This window comes from Sander lucioperca, chromosome 1 (genome assembly GCF_008315115.2).
Source record: "Sander lucioperca isolate FBNREF2018 chromosome 1, SLUC_FBN_1.2, whole genome shotgun sequence".
Taxonomy (NCBI): Eukaryota; Metazoa; Chordata; class Actinopteri; order Perciformes; family Percidae; genus Sander; species Sander lucioperca.
This window is the reverse complement of record NC_050173.1, coordinates 17,719,112-17,745,064: the sequence shown is the minus strand read 5'-3', so window position 1 is coordinate 17,745,064 and position 25,953 is coordinate 17,719,112. Positions and strand designations below refer to the sequence as shown.

Genomic DNA, 25,953 nt, shown 5'->3' with positions numbered 1-25,953 from the left:
TAGCAACACTACTCCCACCTCTGCACCATGAAATCATTGGTTAGAGATAATGACCTGGAGTGTGTCAAGGCATGGCAGGCCTGCATAATCTAATATCACTAGCAACACACACACACACACACACACACACACACACACACACACACACACACACACAGACACACATGCACACATATATACACACACACACACACACACACACACACACACTCTCAGTGAAGGCTGTAGTCGGTCCGATGTGGGCAGGTCTGGGTCACCCCCTCGCCTGTCTCTGAAGAGACGAAAGGGACAGATGTGATTGGCTGTGACATATCCTTGACGAGTAATTGCTCTAATCACTCGACAGCTCGCGAATGACCCCCCCCCCCCTCTCTATCCACATCTTCTCCCCTGTTCGTTTGCTCGTCGGCGTGGTAACAACACCAGGGTGTTGGCGGACCGAGCGGTGCAGGGAGGGCTTCTTCGTGAGTTGTCCTGTGATTACAGCGTTGACACATAGGCCTATTCACAAACATCTACAGTAAACGTGATCTCTTGGAGTATGACGCTGGGAGTGCTCCCCACTTTTTTTACACCCTGTCTTCGCCTATCTCTTCTCTTTCAGTCTACATGTCAATTCCTGTAGTGTTTTTTTCTGGTGATCTGGTGTCTCTCATTCTCTGTAGCCAGGATAAGGTAGTCTAGAGTCGCCAAAGCAAATAATGCAATGCTAAGTTGCTAACTCCTTGTAAGGCTCTATATTGAGATGCAGCACATTTACACTGTTGTTTCCTCTGGAGCAGCAACTTGAGGTCTCTCTCCTCCAGCCCTTTATGAGACAAGAATGGAGATAGAAAGAGTCAGACAGAGAGAAAGAGAGGCACACTCTGCAGTGACTGTGCCAGACTTGGCAGAGAAGCAGACCAGGAGGAGAGAGCAGGAGATGCACCAAGAGGGTGTGATGGTGAGAGGAAAAGGGGGACGTCTAGATATCCAACTACCCCCCCAATCCAAGAGCAGCCTCCCCCACGCCTCCTCACGCCCACCCAGACCCACCCTCCCTGGAATAAGAGACCATCAATTAGGGCCAGTGGGTTTGCAACCGTCCCTCAGCCTCCCCACCGCTCCGCTGAGCTGCTGCTCAACCGGTGCAGAGGAAGATGAGAGAGAGAAGAAGGAGGAGGAGGAGAGGAGCTATAGGTAGGCCCCTCGCTGTCATCTTCACTCAAAGGTAGTGCTGCATTCATGGCCCTTAATTATATGTGGGTTGTCAGCACTGGTAGAAAACCCGGCCTGTGAGTGTGAGAGAGAGAGAGAGAGAGAGAGAGAGAGAGAGAGAGAGAGAGAGAGAGAGAGAGAGAGAGAGAGAGAGAGAGAGAGAGAGCCTGGGCCATGGGAGAGTATAGTTAGTGAGATTGGCGAGCTTGGACGAGACAGAGATGACAGGCAGGCTACCCGTTCTGCAACAGCAATGAGTCCTCCATCCTATCCCACCCACCTTCCCCCCGCTCCAATGCCATTGTCCCTGGATTGACTGGGCCAGTTGACTGGGAAGGTGAGGTGGAGGCTCCCTGCTCCGTCTCTCCGGGTAATGATGAGGCTGTCCGTCTCGGTCAGTTACCGCTCGCCTTCAAAACACAAGAGCCCGAAAAAAAGAAATCGATATAATGCATCCCCATTTCATTTTTTTTTTCTCAGATGATTTGTGTGTACTTAGTCACGCCCACTGCACACATAGTCTGGTTGTCTTCAGACAGGTCGTATCGGGTAATATGTTGAATTTTTCCGGTCTGTTATTTCTTTATTGCTTCTAAAACCCATAAAGGTTATCATTATTATTGTATGTTACTCCCTGGCTCGTTACATGTACTACAGTATCATATTTGACTGACTCTAACATGGTGGCCAATCCAATGAACAGGCAATAACAGGGGGCTTTAGAAGAATATGAACCTGAATGACCAAGGAGACACACATAGCTATAATCATCTTAACAATCCTATCTTTCTTCTTCTAATATCCTGGACATCAAACCGTAATGACTTTGAAATGCTATTTCTAAATAAGAACATAGCAACATTCAAAGAGGTGCCTCCTGTTCAATTCACAGTGCACAGTCAACAGTATACATTTAAAGAGTGTGTGTAATTAGAAAGAGCTTGCCCTGTATTTGACATTCATTTGATGAGTGACAAGACTAATATACAGGACATCCTTGTTAAGTGTTTCCAGGAAGTTAATTTATATATGGAGTGATACACATCTCAGCCACTCTCCTGTCTGTAAGTGGATAATGCAGATAGGAAATTAACAGAGAAAATGCTTACGTGTTTGTTTTTGTTTCTCTGTCTGCACCCCTCAGGGCTCCATCAACATTTACAGAGTCCCAAAAAGTTAAAGTTATTCCAAATCAATAATGCACCATACTGTATATAGCCTACTGTACACCACACACTCTCACACTCTGTTGGTTAATGTGCATTGTTTTATATTGTTTAGACCAGTTATTTCTATTGTGGTCTTTCTTGAAAGACAAAATATCTATAAAATCTATAAGAAACTCAAACAAAAGATTAGGTACCATAGCTAAAGGAAAGGAAAGGAAAGGAAATATGAAGAGCAATACCACTGTCATGTTTGTCTGGTAATATGAACCTGCCGCATAAAAACAATAACCTTTTCCAGTTTAGTTGATCCTGTTCTCGAATGGGTTATGAAGCAGGTGATTTTAGAGTAGAATACAATCAAGATAGCGACAGATTCTAGACATTACATTAAAGTGAATTTGCAACTGAATGACAAATGGTAAAGTAAAGCTACATTTTAAGGCTGGTCTGATTGCTGGATTTTAGATGTAAAACACCATTAACTTAGCTTATACCATAGTCTGGGTAAATATTTGTTTCTGATTGGCTGCAGGGTGTCCATTAAAAGGAGATATAGGACACCTACTAAGTAGTTCCGGTATAACTGTCTGTTTACCGTTACAAATAAATGTGTTACATTAAAAGAAAAATAATAATTTGAATAGTTTTTCTGGAACTACTTAGTAGGTGTCCTATATCACTTTTAAATGGTCACCCTGCAGCTAATCATAATTGGGTATTCACCAAGAGCATGTTATAGGGTAAGGGTAAATGCCCGATAAGGTATCCATTATCAGGAATTACTGGACGACGGGGAGGCCAAAACCGTCTGACGCACAAAAGAAAAATACCTTACATAAAGACTGAAGGCAGGGGAAACAGCTAGCCTGGCTCTGTCCAAAGGTAAAATTAAAAAAAAATCCATCTAGCAACACCTCGAAAGCCCACTAATTAAGCACCAACATCACATTTGTTTAATCCACATAAAAACCAAGGTGCAAAAACAGAATTAGTGGGATTTTGAAGTAAAATATATATATAAAACCCTAGTGTGCAAACTAAGTTGGGGGTATACGTCCCTCCCAAGAAAAAAGTTAGAAAACCATGAATGCATACAACAGTAGTGTTTGGATCTGGTTCAGCAAACAGTTGTTTTGCCTCAGGTATGATCGGTAAACACCACTAGATCCTATTGAGAGTGACGAGTGTAGTGAGTCCACCTCAGAATAAATCTCAGTGCTCAGCCCCCGAGCCTAAACAACAGGCCCCCATCATGGCCTTCAGGGGCTTGGTCCCAAAACAAGGAGGAGAGCACCTGGGACCGCACTCTGTAACCTGACAGCTTATAACATCCACACACACACACACACATGTTAACCAGGGTCAACACTAACACACATGCAGGGAGACTGTGTTTCCAGAGCAGGTCACTTTATTTGTCAAAGTGTGAGTTTATCATCATTTTCTAACAAGTGAGGCTGGTTGGACTGTCGAAAGTAGCCATCAGAATTCATCCATCAGGAGTTAACATCTAAAGTCCAGCAGTTAGACCAGCCTTAAAATGTTCCTTTACTTTACCAGTCATTCAGTTGCAAATAACTGTCTAGAATCTGTGGCTATCTTGATTGTATTCTACATTAAATTCACCTGCTTCAAAACCCATCCAAGAACAGGATCAACTAAACTGGAAAAAGGTTGTGGTTTTTTCAAGACAAACCAGTGCATTTTAAACTGGAATAATGGAAAATAATGTAGGCTAACTATAAAGTACTCTACATTGCGATTGAAATTAAACTTTTTCATAGATGCAGCACTTAATAATGTTTGGTTTTAAGTTAAATCCTCCTCCAAGTAAGTAATAAATGAACCCTCTATTTATAATCTATTAATCATGGTACACCTGCCTATCAATGGCCAATGAGTTCAGAGGGGCTGACATTGACCCTGATAGAGTTAAATGAAAGCTGTTAGTGCTGGGTCATTACACTGCTAAACTGGGGTGTCACACAGAGGGCTATAGGGGAGATGACATGGGTGGACATCTCTCTTTCACTCTCACTATCTATCTATACTGTATATGTTTCATGTAAAAGACCTCAGTCGAGTCACGCCATTTTAATCCATTTTAACTGATGTTTTTAATTGTAGTAAAGTCCATTGACACAGCTTTTCATACTGTCAACGCCAGCATGTTTTCATGTGTGTGTACGGTAATGTTTGAGTAGAGTCAGACAAGAGAACATTGGTATCTTAAAGTCAGATGCCAAATCAATAAGTCATACTAACTTCACCTTATTGCAAAGTCAGAAACAACATTTCACTCTTGGCCATTATATAACAAATAACTCCTCTGTGTGAAAAGCCTTGGAGAGCTATCTTTTAAAAAAAAACATCCCTGAAAACAGAGCAGCAACTTTCCAAGAAGAATAGATTCCCTTCATTCTCCTTTCGCCGTGTCTCTCCCTCCTTCAGTTCCCTTTATTGCTGTTGTTAGTCTCCGTAGTTTGGTAGCTGTCCCTGTAAAGCCCTCAGCATGTTGCTGCTTCAAAGGCATCCCAGAGTAAATCAAGACCGCTCAAGATTAACGGTGGCAAATTATTCATGAACCCAAGATCTCCTGGCCGGGAATAGCACAGAGTGGCCTGGGCGACATGTCACAAGGCATCGGGGTTAAAGTAAAAGTGCACGCACGCACACACACACACACACACACACACACACTCACACACACAACCCACACACTCAAACACAAACCCATCTCTCTGATACTACTGCTGCCACCAACACAGCTACCACTTAAATAAAGTGTTTTGGTTATTCAGTATGTACACACATTTCATCCCCAACCGCCAGAGTGAAGGCAGGAAGGAAGAACAGTGAGTGAGTGAGTGAGTGAGTGACACCAGAGGTCAGCAACAGTGAATGTGGTTATACTCACATTTTTACAAGCATTACATCTGCTCTCTGATAACTAATCTCTGTATATGTAATCAATAAACCAATGCAGTTTCGAACGGTGAGGGATTTCAGCAACACAATCACTGTTTCCTATAATTGGCTGACTTGAGCGGATGTAGGATCAGTAGTCCCAATAATGCAGTCAAGGCAGGGGGAGCTTGGAGGGAGTATCCGTTTAGCAGTGACCAGCCTCGGCCTGCTGATTCCCCCGTAATAGGCTTTGGGCTCGACTCCCACTGGAGAGTTTGGTTGACAATCTGACAAAGTTATCTCGAGATAAATGGGTTACGGGTCGGCAGTAAGGGGAGAGAGAGAGAGCGACTTGACTTCTCTGTCAGTGATGTTTTGATGGATATGTGTATAGCAGCGAGCGCTGGCACTAGCAGGTCCCCCCAGGTAGATGGGAAGATTTTCTTTGGCTCTATCTGCAAACAGAGCACTGCTCTGTGTGTGTGTGTGTGTGTGTGTGTGTGTGTGTGTGTGTGTGTGTGTGTGTGTGTGTGTGATTGTGTGGGTGTGTGTGCATCTCTGTTTCTCTGTTTATTGGGGAATCTGATAGCTTTATTAAGAGGGAGATTTGCAAAGACAGAACACAGCACATGTGAAGCGCCACCAGCAAGCCAAGAGAAACCTGAGGCAAAGGTCACAACAAGTGCAACATTTGTAGATAGACAATTTTTAGATGCACAATGTTGATAAGCCTAAACATGCGTACGCTCCGTATCAGCCAACATCATAAGCCATTTAAGTAATAACTGGGCCTGTCTCTCACTTACTCTCACTCACGCACACAAGGGCACAAAGTTCACACACACACACACACACACACACACACACACACACACACATGAAAGCACAAAAGTTCTCTCTTCACCCACACACACATACACACACCGTACAGGAAAGTACCTATCACCAAGCCAGGCCTCTTTTTACCCTTTATTTCCCCAGATAAACAGACTTTACTCTGATCCTGTCAGTCCGCGTTATCTGCAACACTGGTCAGCCGATCTGTAACTGTGGAGCAAATTAGGCCCCTAAATGTCAAAATTGCTACACTTTATTAAGTTAATTAGAGGCTGAGTGTACATGGAGGCCGGGACAGGACGACAAACACAGACAGACAAACACAGATAGACAGAATGACAAACACTGAGAAGCGCTGACAGCCACTGCAGAGTATACAACACAATGCAGAGGAGCCAAGCACACAGAATTATATATAGACATATAGTTTACATGCATGTATTGACTTGTTCTGTGCAGATAAACAATCACACATAGGTACCGTGCGGTATACATACTATTTGTGCAATGAAGCACACACTCATAGGTACCTACACACATAATAATATGTTGCGTATATTTCTTATTACCTTCATACAGTCCACTGAAATGATATACTATAAGCATTTCTGTTATTACTACAAAATGGAAATGATATCATAATTTACTGCATATTGGGATAAATCTGTCCAGTAGCAATGCTTACCACAAGGGCAAAACATTTGCAAATATATCTCCAACACATGTACAGTATGTCAAGCAATCAACCCATAAGAATTTACAAGTTCGTAAAATAGCTCACTTTAAAATCTTCATCATCTACACCACCATGAAACTTTCTGCCAAACTTAGATTTTTACTTTTACCCCTTTGACCTAAAATATTGTGTTTAAACAGCTTGAGCATAGTTGTAGATCAAATGATTTACAGTCTATTTGAATATGAAAATCCATGACAGCATGTCCTTGTGTTTTGTTGAATTTAACTTTACTTCGTCATTGTTTGGGGTCCTTCGCATTGCTGTATGTACACAAATAAGAGGAATCATTGCAATTATTTTCCTTTAAATACATATATTATTTTCATCTGACCTCATTGAAATATTATATGTAGTTATTTAAGTGGTAACCCCATTTGATGAAAGTGGCAAAATGGAGAAATTATCCTAAAGCATTGTTATTACACCAAATGTGGAAATATTGCACATTATATGGGCTATGCATGAACGAATATATACTCATTTTGTTTGCCAAAAAGTCATTTACAGACAAAGGAATTTACAGTATGTTTTCTCAGTGATGTTAGTGATGTTTGGGGTCAATTAGATGCCGGAGAAGTCTGACCTACATCTCAAAGCTGTTATAAAACTCCAATAACAGAAATTCCAATAGACATATTTAGAATTTTCAAAAGCATGTTGATAAGCAATTAGAAAAAGTAATGACGCATCAAGGTGATAAAACAATGTTCAGTAAGATTTTTGAACAGAACATTAGGGTTAAGGTAGTTCAACCTTAAAAAGATGTATACAGACACTACAAGCAAGAAGTGAAAGTCTGCATATACTATTCAAACCACAATCCTAATTCTCACTTTTCTCAAAATAATAAGGTTTAATAACTCCTATTATATTGTCACACTCTTCTGCTTTACTTTATTTAGAACCACAAATAGAGAATTTTAGTTAGCATTTTTCTAAACCTGTTCAATACCCTTAAATCTTTATTTTCTAAACCTCCATCCACCATGCCGACACTTTAAAGCGAACCGCTGATCAATGCTTTGCAGACTGTACTAATCGATTAGTAGTGAACAGAGAGAGACCGGTCTAATGGCTGGTCCTGACTGAACAGGCCTCCTCATATGAGAGCAATTGTTCATTACAGGGCTATTTCATGGTGTTCGTCACTTTGCAAGCTTCTGTCTTTCATTCAGCAGCGCGTTGGATGGAGGAATGGCCTCAGGATATATTGTCTGCTCAGAGCTTGAATGTTGTCATGCTAGTTCCCAGTGATTTGCCTTGTGCGATTCAAGACTTTGAAAAATGGGAAATGTGTTTCGCAGACTTGGGAGAGAAGGGCTGAATGTGATATCAGTGTTACCCAATGCAGGATGTTAAGAAAAGTCTATGGGAGAATGGAGTTTCAGTTCAATCGGAATCTGCAAGTTATGTTTTAGTACTTATGGTGGATGTAATGTTTCATTACAATCAGTGTTACATCCAGGTTTTAGAATGCTTTTTAATGTTCAGCGCTCAGGCAGAACAATATTCAGCTCATACAGCACAGAAAGAGTTAATATGGTTTACATGCAGTGCAGTATGCTATTTGTTATTATTGAATACGCATGTTCAACAGCAATGTTACTCTGAGAAAGCCAAAAGCAATAAGTCATGGACAGATTCTTGACTGTTGCTCTGAGTTGAATTATTTACCCTACATTCCAACAATATGTAAAGTACCCAAACCATCTCAATCGAAATCTGCCTGCAACACAGCTCGGTGACTTTCTCCATACTAAAAATAGACCTCTGGGCATGACAGAAGCCATACATTATTTCTACCGCACATGCACACACACACACACACACACACACACACACACACACACACACACACACACACACACACACACACACACACACACATGGCTCATACATCTACACAGCACACATAGCTCCACATATAACCTCTGATGCATTATTTCTCTAGCCTTCAGTGCGAGAGTCACAGGTGAGTCTTGGGCGCTTTCATCATAGTCTGGCTGTCCGGCTGGCTGGCTGCAGTCTCATCTGTCCCTGGGTTGAAATTGCCAATAAAGAGGGTCTCATATAGATCACCCCCGACGGGGGCTGGCAACCTGTCATGCAGACCGTGATTCCTAGCTCTCTGAGAGGGGAAGAGGGACAAATAACCCTCTGAATCTCCCTATATCTATCTCCCCCACTTCCACACTCTCTGTCTTCTTTCTCAGTCACACACACACACACACACACACACACACACACACACACACATGCCCCTTCCACCCCTCTCCAGCAGGCCATAAAGTGCCACGTGAAAGGGATATAGTGGACACAGTCATAGGAGAGACAAGTGCCGGCCTGAGCTTTCACTTTCCCGCTCCAGAGGTAGTGAATCAAACTAATGGGTTAAAGACATGAAGACGGATGAGCGGGAGGATTAGGACCTGAGTAGAGGTTTCCCAAATGCCTTCTCATACGCCTGTGATTTTTAAACATTTCAAATTTTGCAATCAAAAAGACGGAGTTTCATTTTAACCATTTGAAAACTGCAACAACAACAAAAAGTACTTAATGTGCCACGGACCACAGCACTTTTACAAAACAGGCCACTGAAAGCCACTCACAAGTGAATCTGCTCCTCATCTGATTTTGTGGAAGATGTGTTACCAAACTATTCTAATCACACAGCCTAGATATGAGGTCATGTGTGGAACATGTCAACACCTAGCCTAGATTTAAGTCTTCAAAGTAATTTCCAATGTAGAATTATATATTTTTTAAACTGATCCTTAAAGACAGTAAAAGTACTCCATTGTCTCAATGATAAGTGGAACATATTGGTTTAATTATTTTTCAAGATACAGTTTCAGTGGTTTCAATACTCCTATAAGTTTCACATGATCCCATTTATTTTTAATAGTCACTTTCTTATTTCAGATTTTTTTTTAAAGTTCACTTTTACAAGGCAATCCTGGTTTAGATGCAGCTGGACTGTGAAGAGAGCTGGACTTGGTGATTTTTGAAAGACCCACAGTGCTCCCTGCTGGTGAAGGACAAAACAGCTAAATTATTCTGAAGCTGCACATAGAAGCTCCATCTTCTAGCCAGCGCTTGTGTATGTGTTTGTGTGCATGCTTTAATAACCTCTCATGAGTTGCGTGAGCTCAAACCTCCAACAACATGAGAGCCCCCCTTCATCAACCTCCCAGCCACAGCATAACAGTTTCCTTCAAGATTTTGTCTGAATCATGGACGAGAGACACCGAGCCAGAGTGAGACAGAGAGAGAGCGATGGAGAGAAACCTGCATGGCCAGTGGGCAACTTCAATAAAAGACAACCTGACTTTTCAGAAGCTATAATAATCAAGATCCTCCCACCGAGGTTGTTTGTCTGAGGGGGACACGGATGGCTACGGGTAAGGAGGAGGAAATTCAGAGCGGTAATTAATAGTCCTAAGTGACTGCTGCTGGATGGGAGGCAGGGACAGGGTTTGTTGTTACTGTGAGCTGGTACTGTGTCCCCCAGCATGTCCCACAGCCTTGTGGGTTGGCATGTAAGCAGAGGAGGAGGAAATGGAGAAACTGCCTTTATCACTTGTTCGTTTGTCTCGAGGGGGCTCTCCTGATCAGTCGTAGACTCAACCGCCCTCGTTCTACACACACAAACACACACACTTATGAGCATGCCTTCCAATGCTAATCTCGTGTCACAAATGTTAAGGGAAAGACACGAAATGCCACAAAAATGTCATCACTCCACTCCTGTCACTGGCTCATCCAGCCCTTCCATCCCCCTTGTAAACATATTTGAACATATACTCATTTGCATGTGTGTGTGTGTGTGTGTGTGTGTGTGTGTGTGTGTGTGTGTGTGTGTGTGTGTGTGTGTGTGTGTGTGTGTGTGTGTGATGGAGTGGGGGGACCAGCTTGTTGTTTTTAGCCTTTGGGTGCCTGTTTCAGCAGGGTGGTTCCTATAATCCCATCACTGTTGTCGTCACAAAGGCCCAAAGGCCCCGCCTAGAGGTGCGACATTTCTGGCATCCTCTGACTCTCCTTCGATACAAGAGCCAGCAGCTCCGGAGCCAAAAGACACACTGTGCGGACTACCACTAGTTATATACCACACTGGCTGAAAGTGAGTTACTGTATAGTGGGTTTGGCTTGGAAGTGAATGAGAAACATGTCACGGAGATGAGGTTTAGGTTTTGTTTTCAGATTAAGTTTCCAAACCAGAAGATTAAAACTAAAGCTGAAAGAAGTCATAGATTAGTTGATTGAAAGGAAATTTATTGTATTTTCATAATCAAATGCAGTCCAATGTGCGGATTTGCTGCTTTTCTCTGTTGCATGTGATAGTAAACTAATATATTTGGGTTTGGGACTTTTTTTGGAAAGAAGAAAAGAACATCACTGGGCTATTGGGAAAATGTGACAGGCATTTCTTTTCACCATTTTCTGACATTGTATAGACCAAAGAATATATTGAGCATGAAAACAAACTAAAACATACTCATACCAGAAGTTATGTGGATGACTTGGTTGACTTTTTTCTTTTTCAGAATCAAAGGAGCATTATGTGATGAAAGCAAACCCCTGAGGAATTTGTATTTTACAGCTATTACAAAATGATTATTTAAACTTACTGTACATACTGTACTATACAAACTATTACCCACGTACCAAAATCTATTTTCATGGTAGTTTCTTCAAAAAGTCAACCATGCATCAAGCTCGATGAGATCAAATCAAAAATAAAACCTGACAGGAGCGGGAGGTAGGGGCAGCACTCCGATCCCCATACATCTGTCTGTCTTTATCTCACAACTCGCAGCCTTCTCCCAAACTGTCACCCCGCCGCCTGGCGCCCGTCCCCATGTTCACTCCGCACTGGGGATCCGACCTAGCACCAATATGCAATTTCACCAATCCGTGCTGACAGCGTTCATGTCGACTACTCACAACCAATCCCTCCCCTCTCCTTCTGCGAGCATCTGTGTGGTTAAAATACAGTATTCAGTCAGAAAGCTTTCCCAGGTCATGAAAGGTAACAGAGGAGACAGGCGGTGCTGTGGCCCTGCATCCCAGCTAGACAAATCAGTGTAACAGCATATTGTAAGCTACAGACTAGGCAGAGGGGCATACATCTACCAGGACTGAGGCAGTGTTTATGGCTATGCCTGGCTTGGGAAGCCCCACGGCACTATCGGTGACCCCCACTGTAGATTTCCTTACTAATGTGACCCCAGATTGTGTATTACAATCGGCATGAGAAAACTCCCACAGGCTACAGTTAGTCCTGGGCACTGGGGATCGTTGTCCTCAGCCCGCCTGAGTACAGACAGGATGTGGCAGCTTGGAGGCATTTAGTTAAAGGAGATGCACTTTAATGCTGCAGGCATTCATTTACAGAAGCCCTACTAAGTGTATGACATGCTGGAGCCTATAAACAAACAGCAAAAATGGAAGGTTAGATGAAAAAAAGAAAACAGAGAATTAGCCTTACCTTGTACCATAGCATCTAATCATTTGTGATAGTCTGTGTACTCATTCTTATAATTAATTTGTTTTCTGGGACAGCTTTTTCTCAACAAATTGGGTTTAAAAATATCATCTGTTCTTTTATATTAGGTACACACGGTGCAAGGGTAAGATGTGGATACATGGGTATGTGCAAGGCGATAAACATCAACGGAAGTAGTTCACATGAAGCACAATGGCTGCCCACATGAGAATCAAGGGGCCCTAGATTCTCAATAATAAACTGCGCTGCAAGATTATGGTCCAGGTATTCATCATTATGTTATTATTATCATATTCAGTGAGCAAGATATTCACAATTGACCCAATAGAAAGTTGATTATAAGCATTAGAGCACTGGAAGTGTAATCTGGAAAACCATAGGAATACTAAGTATTAGCGTAACTCAGCAATAGGAATTCATATTTTTTAGACATACTGGCCACATGATGATGACATTAAAATAAAAGATGGAGAGACTCACATATTTTCTGTGGCCGTCTTGTAATTACAAGCTGAACAGAACAATTTAGTCTTGTATGCTTTGGCTAAAATGTTAAATTGAATTCCATGTGGAATATGGACATTGTATTCACCTTTTTTTTTCTTGTTGTGAAAAAAAGGGGGGCAAATACGGACAAATAAAAAAAATACTATGAGTATATATTAATATTAATGGACATTGCTGTTGGCCCCACGGGCCTTTTTCATGTCACTGTAGAAAAAACCACAGGCGTAAACCACAGTGGGCTTCAGTTTGGACTCACCAGCCTCCATCTCCCTTACTCTACATGTCTTGTATATATTATTTCAGTCTGAATAACGTCAATAAAAATCCAGAGCAATAATATGAATTTGACTTGTATTGCTACAGTCGCTGACATCACCTCGAGCCTTGTCATCCAGGTGAGCTGTTACAAAGTGGGACCGCTGGGGCTGAAAAGAAAGCTTGTAGTGTGACACCTCAGCCCAGCTGTCAGTCTCTATGGTGTCACACACATACACACACAAGTACATAGTCACACACACACTTGGACAGTATATACTTAATAAGCCCAGTTTTGACTGACAGGTGACATTTCATTATGGAGAAATCGTAGAGGCACAGTGCAAATCCAAACAGACACGACACACACAATGTCACAGCCAGGACACACTGCAGAGACAGACAGACAGAAACACTTTGCTGCAGGACTTTAGACTGAAACTCCAGACCTTCCACTGTCATTTTGATTCAATTTAACCACAAATCCTGATGGAAAAGTTCTGTGAAAAACAGGCATGTTACTATGAACTGGCAGCACTGCATAACACTCATTTTTTTTATCAGTTAACCCCACGCTGCTGGGGAGGTTTGGATTACAGAGTTGAGCCCACCTATGGAATGCTGCTGGTATATATATATATATATATATTCTCATTTGCAATAACAATATATTGTAAGCTACTGATAGGGTGTGTTTGCTTTAAATAAACCCAGATTAAATAAGTAATTAGGTCAAGCATACTAACAAATCACATCAGTATAGATGGTAGAATACCTACAGAAGCATGGTTTTCTTTTGTTTGTTTGTTTTTACTCGTAGGCACTTTATGGTAATCTATGATTAGCATTTATCTGCCAACCATAACGATCTTTGAAATGAAACCTTTTATAATATTGTAGCTGAAAATGATCTCCAGTCTGGCCTATAAATAATTTCCTTTTTTTTTTTTAAATGTGAACTAAAACCAAAACCTCGCATAAATGGAGAAAAAAAGAATAATCATTCACAGTTTCAAATGTTATGTTTGTTTTATTTTATTTTATTTTATTTTATTTTATTTTATTTTATTTTATTTTATTTTATTTTATTTTATTTTATTTTATTTTATTTTATTTTATTTTATTTTATTTTATTCAGACGCTGCTCATTCACTGATGCAATGTATGACAGACTGTCGTGCTGTGTTTTTATTGGTTAACTCTACAGTCAGTCAAGCTGTTGTGGGCAGGAGTTGAGTCTTTTACCCAATCAGGTCAAACGCACGCTGCTCTGCTCCTCTGACAGTCAGAATCAGAAACATGGCGTTACGGGAGCTATCATCGCTGGAGAAATACTTAGGATTGAAAAAGCCGAACAAGTACAGTACACAGGGGGATAAGAAGGTGACGTGAGCGTACATTTTTGTGGCGTCCACTGTTGGCTTTAAACCGCAATTTCATTTTATAGGAAGCCTATACGCTATTGTAATCAGCACACAGTAGCTAGCTAGATATTGCTAACAAGCTAGTCACGTGTGTTGAAAATATGGGTTAAAATCTGAGTTTTCGTGACATATCTACCTTGTGTTATCAGTTGATAGTCAGTTGTCTTTTTCATCGGTTAGACTGATACTCAAATCTAGCAACAACAACCTTTAATGTCAGCTGTCTTATTTCCACAACTCAGCACAATGGAAATAGATCCATGCTTTGCGCATGCCCGTCCATAAAGTGATGGGAGGAGAGGGCTCTCTGCTGTCATAAATTCGCTTTACTGAGAAGCTCTTTAAAATGAACTGAACCTTCAGTATTGATGACTGAAAGGGGGAGGAGAATGACACAACACCAAATGTATCTTCAAGTCTTATGTACTGAAAGTTAGCATAGCCTAATCTTTATGGAAAATGTTGAAAACAAATGTTCTTGTATCCCCAAATTGAGCATTCTGACCTAGATATTAACCTACATGCTCAAATCTCATTTAATTAATCTGTTTTATTAAGTGATATGTTTATAATCACATGCATATTACACGCCCTCAGAATCAAACAGTTTTATTCATGAATGTAAAGTTATCATGGGTGCATTTTGCTGTCGCTGGAACTGAACAAACATGTTTTTAAGGAGGTGTAAAGCAAATCCAGGGACATGTGATGTCTGGTTGCCTAATTGTTGTAAACTTGAATAAAATCAACAAAATTCACTTTTTTCACTCTCTCCATCTCACTGCCCTCTCCCTGTCTCATGTCTCCATGCAGATACCTGTGCTACAGAATAATAATGGTCCTCCACTGGTAGGGATGGTGACTATCGCCTGTCACCTGGTGAAAGAGGCCAAGCGCCCAAACCTGCTGGGAGACTGTGCAGAGAGCAGGGCTGTGGTGCAGCAGTGGCTGGAGTACAGAGTCTCCAAGCTGGACGGCTGCACAAAGGAAGACATCAAGACCATCCTGAAGGTAGAGAGAAGCTGGTATTCAAGAAAGTTATTTTCTTGTTCTTCCAAATTGCTGTTATGTTGTCCAAATGCATCTCAATGTATGACTGTCCTAGATTTTATTGGTATATTCCAAGCTTTGAATCAAGCTTTTGCTTTCAGTTTGTCAGTGCTGATTCAGTGTTTAATTTTTTTTAGGATTATTTTTTTCTTTTTTTGGGGGGGGGCATTTAAAAAAAAAAAAAAAAAAAAAAAGATTCCCTACCTTTTTGAGGTGGCATAGCATCTAATTTTCTCTCACAATCCCCCTCTCTGTCCATCAGCTAGGGCACTGCGTGTGTTTGTCTTGTTAAAGCACAAGCGACAGGAATACAGACTGATGTATGGCCCTTCAGTGACATGGCCCCACACGACAGAGGAAAATGCTTTTAATGTGCCTGACGCCAGTCAGCGTGAAATGGATCGGCAGGCACTGGTCTGCTGGACGCTAGGTGCCTCTTGGCACTATCGTGTGTGTGTGTGTGTGTGTGTGTGTGTGTGTGTGTGTGTGTGTATATGTCTCAGCAAGACACACTGTTGTGGCATGGCTGAGGAGTCATGCTATGCGGCAGCATGTTATCTGGACAGGCCTCTTAAATATTTTAATGGTGCCACTTACAGAAGGAAGTCGCCCTGAGCAGCTCAGTTTTGGAGGCCGGTGGCCTCCTGTCCTGTCCTGCTGCTTTAGCTCCGTCCATAACACTCTTCTCTCAAGCACACTAGTCATCTCTCATTAAATTACCCGGAGACAAAAACTGTTGACTGCAAGACTTGTCAACTTTCTCACACCAGGATGCAAATAAGAAACTCATAGTCTTTTAAGCTGAGACCTGTTTCTGAAGTGAGCATCTTGTCACTCATGTAATGTGATAATAAACACGCAAGGCCAATTTGGCCCTGAACCCAAAGATAGCTGAATATTGGGAAAAGTCTGTCACTCCACCTTAAATCAATTAGGCCAGTACTTCCTGCTGCCACAGAAGTCAACTTTCTTATTGGTTTTAATAAACCAAATGCTCAAGCATACAGCCAGTTACATCTAGATACATCTCAGTGCCCACTTTGTCTTTAGTCAACGGAGACCACCACCATCTTGAACTCCATGTACTGCATTACAGGCTTCCTGATCTCTAAATTATGATTGCTCTCTGTTTTTGACAGGAATCTATACACCATTAATGTGAAAGATAGAAAACATCATTAATTTCATATGAGATTAGGGCTGTGCAATTGATCGCAATTTTATCGAGATCGCAATATGGACTAGTGCAACATCCAAATCACGGGGAGGAGCATCATTTGTTAAAAGGCAAAATATGTGTCAACCCATTTTGGATTAAGTATTGTGGTGCTGCAGAGATGTCTCAGCCTTGTTTGGTACAAATCCTCACAAAAATCACACCACAATCATTTTAATATAGTTTTCAATGAATATTAGAATAATGCAAAAAACATCATTCCCTCCAATATCGTGAATCACATCGCAATTGCAATATCAGTCAAAATAATCACAATTAGATATTTTACTCATATCGTGCAGCCCTATATGGGTTTTTTTCTTTTAACATTTTATGGTATTCAGGTCTGAAGGCAGAGGGCTAGTAAAAGGTTGTGTTGGGACGGGAAACATACTGTGAGGTCACTGTATCTGGATCAAGTGTGTGTGTGTGTTTGTAGCTATACAAAAGTATATCAGAAAGAAATTGGCCCAAAGACATACAATGCATTGCAGTAGTATAAATATTTCTTGTGTGGTATTCTTAGTTGTTTATTAGTTCCATGTTTCTGTTTAATGTAAAAATGACCCGCTGTTCTTTTCTAGCCTGTACGTGACCTGCCCGAAGGGCAAAAAACAGAAGAAATCTTTCACAGTTTTCATATTGTTTTAAATTTAAGTGTTCGCCCCTAACTCTGTTGTTGCACAATGGTACTCTGTCTAAATTCTGTTTATCTGAATGTACCGATGAAAAGAGTGCACAGTTTAGGCGGCAGCAGGTAGAGAAGAACCCAGGTTTGGAGCTCCATGTGCTGGGGGGGGGCTGGCAGGAGAGCTGCCTCTTCTCTGATGCTCGACTGGGCTTCAGCTCCATGGCTGTAGGCTAAGAAAAGCAAGGATCTGATTGTGGAAGGGGAGGAAGTCTGCAGTCTTCATGCCTTGTTTGGCATCACCCACTGTTGCCGCACAATAACTCCATTTGCCCCCAAGATGCTCTGTGTGCGTGGAGTGTTCCCCTCGCACAATGTACAAGTGCTAAAGATGGTCCCTTCCCCTGGGACCAGCACTTCCACGCACGACTTTGCACACATAGACTTGGACTGAGAAACGCACATCATGATGCCCAAGTTCAGGACAGCTTCATTAGATTTGTTCATTAGAGAGTTGCAGTCATTTGGTAGCGAAGTAAACAAATAGCCTGTTTTCTACAGCATCTGTGCTAAGTCGCCAGTCATGGGGAGAGATGTTAAACCCCCTCAGGTTACATATTATTCCTACCCACATAGCACAGCACACAGACACACACGCAAGCTAGGATCCAGACTCATGTAGCTCACGCACCCACAGATATATAGGTTAACGAACCTGCTGTCATACCCCCCTTAGGTCTGTAGTGTCCATCAAGAGAGAAACATTTTGTAAAAACAAATAAAAAATGTATGAAAATCTTACTTTACAGAGCTGCATATTCACTTTACTATCTCTTTTGTTTCACTTTGTTTTTCAGCGAAGCACAAAAGAGTCCGTCTGTACAATAAATCCACAACTAGTTGAGGTGTTTAGTGAAATTCAGAATAAGTCATGACCAACAACAACACCGCCTCTCTGAGAGGAGGCCTCATTAGCGATTCGTGTAAATGTAATTTTCCTCCCTAATGTGGTTAGGGTTAGGTTAAATGCGTACCATGATGCATAAATGAATGACCTCATTTTCATAGCTGGTTATGTTGTGGATCTGATTCTTGCAGGACCTCAACCTCTACCTGCAAGACAAGGTCTACATGGCTGGCAACCAGTTCACCTTAGCTGACACTTTCATGTACTATGGAATCCATCCACTCATAGTAAGTTACCTTCTCTCTCACTTCTGCACCTTTTAAGTGTCACACCGTTCTGATTTCCGAGGGCTCATTATCATTTAAACTGTAATGTATCGCCAAAACATATACTGAGTTTCAAACGATGCAAATTGGTGAAAAGAAATATGGATTTGATGTAGGTTAGCTTTGGGTCAGGGCTGCTGTTAACTGACTTGTGACTTAAAAAACATTTATTTTTATCGAGTTTTCAGATAAACTGTTGCCCACTTACGTGCAATACTAGATCACATTTAAAGCGTTTTGTTACTGAGGATGACTGAAAGTAAAACATGAAGTAAACTAAACATTTGAAAAAAACTTGGACGTAATGTTTTGCCTAGTTTGCCAAAGTTGTGTGGGATTGCACATTCAGGGGTAAATGTGATTGATTTGTTTTGTCTCGGTACCATTCTCACCACCATTTTCCAGAGACTCCATCCATCCATCCATCCATCCATCCCTTCATCTATCCTTTTCCCTCCCTATCAGCGCTCACTTCAGTCAAACCACAACTTTAATAAGCAATTTGTCACAGTGCATAACACACAATTAGACCAGTCATATGGCCAAAGGGCATCAAGGACAAGTTGGCAATGAACACACGGGTTATAAACACATTCTCACTTCTCTTCAGAGGAATAAAGTGATGTGGCACAAAGTGATGTCTTTAGCCTCAGACCAGGGACAAGTAAGTTTGTTGTGCCTTCCAGTTTGAAAAAGAAAGTGAGTTCAGAAATGGGGAAGACGGAATGAGATGGAGGGAGGGAGAGATCACATGTTGAGAGATGTCAGTGGTTGTGGCGGAGATGGAAGGTTGCCCCCCCCGCCACCAGGCAGAAGAGCGTCACTTTGGTTTGCAATCAGTGTGGTTTTTAACCTCGGGGACAAGGGGTCAGCTAGCCCAACCCTTAACCACAGCCTGTCCTGATGTTCAATTCATGGGAAACAACATGACACAAACATTAAACCTGACTGATGCTAGAATGGTTTTAGGCTGGACTGTTGTCTGGCTGGCGAGATTCCACATTCCAGTTAATGAGATAATGAAAAGGCACACTTCTAATAAGATTTTGTTCCAAGGACGTCCTGATGCGTTCTGGTATAATCCTTTTTATGTTTAGGTTTGCCACCTTCATTGTGAAATGCCAGGGACACAGACTTGTCAAAATCCTTGGTAGTTTTGAGAAGGCTTTAATAAGCTTTGCCCTACCTGTGGTTTCCTATGTCTTCGGCTTGTGACCCTATAAAATGAAACATTGTTAACTTGTGACCAGCAGGTTATGGTTTCTGTGTGGACATGAGTTGTGATCAGTTTGATTTAGGGATTTTTCCTTGTACTCGTTTTATTTCAAGTTTTAGAGGCCTGAAGAAGTAAAAGTATCCAGTATTTGACAAGAAATAAGATTTAAGAAAACCTGAACAAATTAAACATACTTTTGTGTAAAGGAACAGAAACATTTCTGTGTTATCCTTTTAAATCATCTTGTGACTAGACTTGTATGGACCCACAGGTCTGGAACCACAGCTCTAAATCACTTCATTTGTTTTCTTTTTTTTTTTTTTTTGCACAAAAATACAGACAAACAGATCATCTCCAATAATATAAAATGCATTAAAACCATAGACTGTATATTAATGGACAGCGCATGTGTGACGTCACCCATTGGTTTGTGGAGATCTGCTATTCGTCGTCGAGTTTGCCGTTACGGGCGCAGCCATCCTGGTTGCGGATGTGACGATTTTAGACGAGGGAGGAGTGAGGCAGGAGCCACGTTACGTTACACACTTTCACTGGCAAGCACATCATAGCCACGCCCTAAAACACCCCCTGCTTTATCGCCGATTTTAAAATCAACGAGACCGTAATTCCAAAAATGAACATCATTCTGTGTTGCAGAAAGACTTAAAACTAGCGATTGAGACCATAAACTCATTATGAAAGTGTTTACTGAGGTAATAAGTCAAGTGAGAAGTGGGTCAATTTCTCATAGACTTCTACAGAAACTGACCTCCTTTTGCAACCGCACGTGTCGTCCCCTGCTGGAATTCAGATAGAATGCAGCTTTAAGGCACTTCTGCATTTGCAGCATTTCGCCGAACCGGATGCGTTGTCCATTAATATTATACAGTCTATGATTAAAACTAATCTGGTAACACAGGACATTGTTCAATTACATAAAATATTAAAGAATGATGCCCTCCGTCTTTCACAGCCAACAGCATATACTGTATAAAACGGATTTAGCGCCGTCAACCTCACCAGCTTTCACATATTGTGGCTGAAGGGTTTCTTTCTATAATCAGACGAACCTCTCCCCTCTCACCCAGGTGGACTTGGCCATCCAGGACAAGGAGCAGTACGTGAATGTGACGCGATGGTTCGACCACATTCAGCACTACCCCGGCATCCGACACCACCTCCCTCCCGTAGTTGTGCCCAGGAACAGACTTTACACCAGCAAACACCACTGAGACCCGACCCCCCCCCATCCCAGCCTGACGCATCACAAGCTCGTCTGTCTTTTGGACTAGACCTAGGCAAATTATCATCTAAAATCCAACAGCGTATCGCTTCATTGTCACAATTTGAGGATGTTTCCACATAGTCACTTCTATCCAAGATCTCCTTTTATCGGATCATGATTCCTGCCTTAATGTTTTGTCCTGGTCACATACCTAAACCCTGTTTGCTCTTTGGGTTTAAAAAAAAAAAGTTTAACCAGGAAAATCAACAACAAAACTAAAGCCTAACAGCTTTAGTGTATGAGGAACTGAAACGCCATTAAGGGATTGCTTACTAATAAATTCAAGTTCAGTTCATATTCTTTAACTTCTCAATCATTCAATCCTGCTAACGCTAAAACAAGTTTGGTGTCTTAACCCTTATTCGGTAACTAGGGAGCAAAGATGTGAGACAGTTACGTTGGTCTTTTATTTTTTTGTTGCAGATTTTTTGTAGGACTTTTGGAAGTCTTCATTTGTATGGTTGTTTTCAAAGGGAAAGCTGTACTGGTTGCGGTGAAGTGCTGCTAGCTTGTTAAAAAGGTGTTTCTATTTATAAATTGTGGTTTAAAGGTGATTTTGTTTTGAGAAGTTTTAAAAGACTTCAAAGATTTTACTTAACTGGCATTATGTCCTCAGGACAAGCAGCTTCCTTCAGGCCATATCAATGCATTTCCAGCAACAGTTTGTCCAAATAAATGTGGTTGCTGGTTCAACATCATAACCCCATAATGATCACAGTCATTCTGCCAGCTCTCTGCCCTAAAGAATATAGTCGTCCCTCTCAGCTCGCATCCCTATCAGGACTGCGTTTGTTTTCTTAGGATTTTATGTTTTTCACATGCAACTCTAAGCCATTTCACTGGACAGTTGTGTGTGTGTGTGTGTGTGTGTGTGTGTGTGTGTGTGTGTGTGTGTGTGTGTGTGTGTGTGTGTGTGTGTGTGTGTGTGTGTGTGTGTGTGTGTGTGTGTGTGTTTTCGTTCCTGATTACATCCGCTCTCTGTCCCACTTCCTCACCACCAGTCGTGTGGGCAGCAGTGAGCAGTTGAGCGTCAGCCCCAGAGTCAGAGATCAGAGTGAGGCTCCAATCAGTCCCACTACCACCACTGTTGATGCTGCAGGCCAGAGAGAGGGCAGCGGGCTCACCAGCTGCCACACAGAGCCAGCCAGCCAGCCAAGGCCAGAACCCAGACCCCTGGGCGACAGTCAGCCACTGTGTGTCATTTCAACCCTCGCTCTCCCACAGGGCTACTGGCGAGAGAAGGACGAAGGGAGGCAGCCAGGGAAGGAGGGAGGGAGGGAGAGAGGGAAGGCCATAGAGAGGAAAAAGAGCACCCAGAGGCCGAGGGATCTTTTTGTGACATGAACAATGATCCGTCCCTCGGAAAGCCTTACTGCTGCTGGCTGGAGGTTTGCTATTGGCACTGTTAACAGGCCATGTCGTTGCTGTGGCGTCAGAACCTGTAATTAGCATCATGAAGGTAATGATAAGTAGACAAAGAACAACAGAAAAATACATCTTATTGAGCTAAATTCAAATGATCATTGCTTTTGCTGACGTATAAAACCATTGAAAGAGACACTAAAGTATTTTAACACAAACATTGAATGTTCTAGTCTGGATACATCTTAGAATACTGGATGCTTTTCCGTGTTTCTGTTCTTTACTGTCTAAAGTTAAAATGTTTTCAGCCACGTTTTCTCATTTCCTCAATCCGTTGCTCTGTTGCTTCAGTGGTTTTCATTATCTGATGTTACCAACCTGTTCATCCTTTGCCAATAAATCAGAGGGATGCACACCTCATGACCCCTGACTTCTATGCATGATCTTTAAGTGTGTACTTTTTGTATTCTCCAAGAATTCGTTTTGCGTAATCCAGCCAGAAGACGAGTTAAATGGAGTTCCACTAAGACAGCTGGCTGTGTGTTTGCAGCAAGTGTTGTAAAGATATGAAGGATAAAAACAGCTTGCAGTCATTTGAGCAAGCCTTGTGACTACTTTATGATGTGGTCTAGCATTAAAGAAGCTTTTGTCCTCGTGTTTGTGGTGATACCATGGTTCCAGACCATGTAGGATTGAAAATACCTTTATTGTTATGGATATCAGTGATCTATAATGAAAAGATACGTCCCTTATCGTTTCCATTGAAAAATTTTGTCAATGAATCCATTGTCAATTAAATGCAGCTTAACACAATAAAACACAGATGCTTTAAATGACTTTCACATTCATTTGGTAACTTTTTTGGCATTTCTTTTGAATGCTGTTGAATTTGACATTTCCATTAAATCAGGAATACTTTGATATTTTGTGTCACGTTTCGATCAAATTGCCACGCCTTTTTTAGGCACAGCCGAAATGTCCTTCAAAAAGATTAGAATTACAGAGCATAAAAACCAAAATTTCATTTACAAAACTCAAAATCTAGAAAGTAAACTGATCAAGGTGATGGTAAATTAACGTGCACTCACATAAACTGATAAAAATCGTCGCAGCTGTTAAAGTTATTATAAAGTGGAGAGTCTATATCCTCGATGTTCCACTTCCGGAATTGCTCCGTTGGATTCACTCATTTAGGCCGGATATCCGTTGCCTTGGGCTGACATCAATCCAGACAGCTACCTAGACTATCTGTCCAATCTGAGTTTTCTCTGGCACGACTAAAACAACTTTTGAACGTACACACGTTCCACCAAAATAAGTTCCTTCCCAAGGCTATTTTGCAGTGGCACCGTGGCGCCGTACGACGCTTAGCACCACCCAAGACGATTGTGATTGGTTCAAAGAAATGCCAATAAACCAGAGCACGTTTTTCTCCCATCCTGGAATGCTGTGTGGACTCGCCAGACCCTCCTCTGCAGCGCCGCGTTGGAGGACGGTCTGGCAAAGCGAGACTATAAAGTGGATGACTTGTTTTGGGGTTTGGGGTTTAACTTTATTTTCCAGCAATGATTCAAAACTCATCAGCACCAAAATATACAAAGATGATTAGTCAGTCATTTTGAAACTATTCTTTTCTTGTGTGTCTCTGCGTGCTGACTGTTGGCAGAATCTCAAATAGCTGGTGTGGTACGGTCTCACAGTCAGGCTCCCCGCTGATCAAACCTGAGTGAAGTCAGAGCCAGACGTACTGATGAGGCCACAGCGGGTAACCAGGACAGAGGCACCAATTAAAGGCCACCTTCCCACCAACTTCTGAAGGCGAAAGGAGCAACACTCAGCAGGGGTAGCCCTGGATCAACACGCTCAACACCCACCCAGATTACTAACTGCCCCTGGCAGCCTTGTTGACCTTTGACCTCTCCCCATTGCCTGTTGAGGGAGAGGTCAGAGTTCAATATGGTATCTACTGATGACTTCATCTCTCACCGTGAAGCTGTGGCCTCTCTCTCTCAGAGCATGAAGGGACAGAGGTGAAAAAAGCTGTGAAAACATTGGTGATTTTACTAGCAAACCGAATTGCAGGTTCAACAGAATAGAAAAAGTTGATATTTAAAGTGGGCATACAGTCTTTATTATTGACTCCTACAATACAGACTTCACAAAGAGCCACTTATTCTGCAGAACTTTAAAGTTTTTGTTGCTTTAAAGGCCACTAAACACTGTGATTTGGGGCTTTCCCCAGACAATTTTTTTGAGACCAAAAAGTTTAACATGACAATAGTAATATACAGCGATGCATTGACTACAGAGGCCCATCTAGGCAAACCATACAAGAAGAAGCAAAAGAAAACCAAAAAATCAGTCACAACAAAAAAGGAGTACAGGCCCAGGAATAAGCACAAGCCTTATAATAGAAAATTAATAATTACACCCATGACCTAATGGACAGGATATTACATCACTACCAGAGGTCATGACTCTAGGTGGCCCTATTTCCCAGTCAACCCCCCACCTGGTCCAGCTACACAACAAGATCACAATATGTTTGTTTTTTTACTCTTGAATTGTCTTACATATTCAGTTAATATTTTAGCACTAAGGGTGATATATCTAATTGACCATGGTAGTTTTGTCCAAAAGACTTCTATAAGAGGTGGACTGCAGGACTATACCAAATCATATGTATATAGGGGTCCCCATTTGTCAAATTGACAGCGCATGGAAAAGGTGACAGTCATAAAATGTGAGAGAGATGCAATGAAATCTTTGGCTGTCAATCTGAAACGGTGGTTCTAGACACACGCTGACGGAAAATGTAGAGTTTTGGAGACCAAAAACAGCCTACGCAAAGACAGCGTCAAAAATTTCAAGCAATCAAAATATGGCATGAAACGATGTAGAATATACACAGCAATTCATCGCACTGCATCTGGCATGTCTTGAAATTGATGTCATACAGTCTGACACAGATTGCAACCAAGATTTTATCAAACCCGTCTCGCTTACTGTGACATGCAATCAACTTGCAAGATCGGTGTTATCGCACAGTGCGTGGGGAATGGGGGATCCATGAAACTGCAACATCACATTTTAGTTCAGCCAAGGACCCTTGTTGCATGTCATGATCTTCTGTTCCCAATGTCTCCTGTCATCTTTCACCATCAACTTTCAAATAAAGGCTTAAAAATCCTATCAAATAATTTGGAAAGAGTCTACCTTCCAGTAAGCCTACACACTATAAAGTTTAAAGGATTTTGGAGGCGAGGTGGACCCTGCGATTCATTGGAATCATAACAGGATAACAAGACCTGAGATTCACCAAAAAGCATCACTGTCCAACAGTGAGCCAAAAGCTGCAGGGACCCTCCTCAAGCACTGCTTTCACTTCACGAGGGAAACAAGTCAAGCGGTCAGCTTTTACC

General features: G+C 41.8%; 1 protein-coding gene and 4 long non-coding RNA genes across 5 annotated transcripts; 2 read left to right on the top strand and 3 right to left on the bottom strand.

The window, feature by feature from the left end:
* Window positions 1-9,770: 9,770 nt before the first annotated feature.
* Window positions 9,771-21,469, top strand: LOC118496214. The gene is made up of 3 exons (XR_004898718.1): window positions 9,771-9,784; window positions 13,876-13,883; window positions 21,359-21,469. It is a non-coding gene; the product is annotated as an uncharacterized LOC118496214 (long non-coding RNA).
* On the bottom strand, window positions 13,202-15,003 carry LOC116046271. Its single transcript, XR_004104092.2, has 2 exons — window positions 14,678-15,003; window positions 13,202-13,617 (listed from the first exon to the last, which is right to left on the bottom strand). It is a non-coding gene; the product is annotated as an uncharacterized LOC116046271 (long non-coding RNA).
* eef1e1 (eukaryotic translation elongation factor 1 epsilon 1) lies at window positions 14,350-21,466 on the top strand. The gene is made up of 4 exons (XM_031294545.2): window positions 14,350-14,500; window positions 15,355-15,552; window positions 18,534-18,629; window positions 20,973-21,466. Exons 1-4 carry the CDS (start codon window positions 14,417-14,419, stop codon window positions 21,114-21,116), a joined length of 522 nt encoding a protein of 173 aa, XP_031150405.1. The 5' UTR covers window positions 14,350-14,416; the 3' UTR covers window positions 21,117-21,466.
* Window positions 21,470-21,720: 251 nt separating the features above from the next.
* Window positions 21,721-21,972, bottom strand: LOC116046269. Its single transcript, XR_004104090.2, has 2 exons — window positions 21,864-21,972; window positions 21,721-21,798 (listed from the first exon to the last, which is right to left on the bottom strand). It is a non-coding gene; the product is annotated as an uncharacterized LOC116046269 (long non-coding RNA).
* A 757-nt stretch (window positions 21,973-22,729) lies between these two features.
* LOC116046270 lies at window positions 22,730-24,731 on the bottom strand. The gene is made up of 3 exons (XR_004104091.1): window positions 24,716-24,731; window positions 23,485-23,486; window positions 22,730-22,804 (listed from the first exon to the last, which is right to left on the bottom strand). It is a non-coding gene; the product is annotated as an uncharacterized LOC116046270 (long non-coding RNA).
* Window positions 24,732-25,953: the final 1,222 nt, after the last annotated feature.

Coding starts and splice junctions, on each gene's coding strand:
- eef1e1 (XM_031294545.2), top strand. CDS start 14,417: ATGGCGTTACGGGAGCTATCATCGCTGGAGAAATACTTAGGATTGAAA. Junction 14,501..15,354: donor GTACACAGGGGGATAAGAAG/GTGACGTGAGCG, acceptor GTCTCCATGCAG/ATACCTGTGCTACAGAATAA. Junction 15,553..18,533: donor ACATCAAGACCATCCTGAAG/GTAGAGAGAAGC, acceptor TGATTCTTGCAG/GACCTCAACCTCTACCTGCA.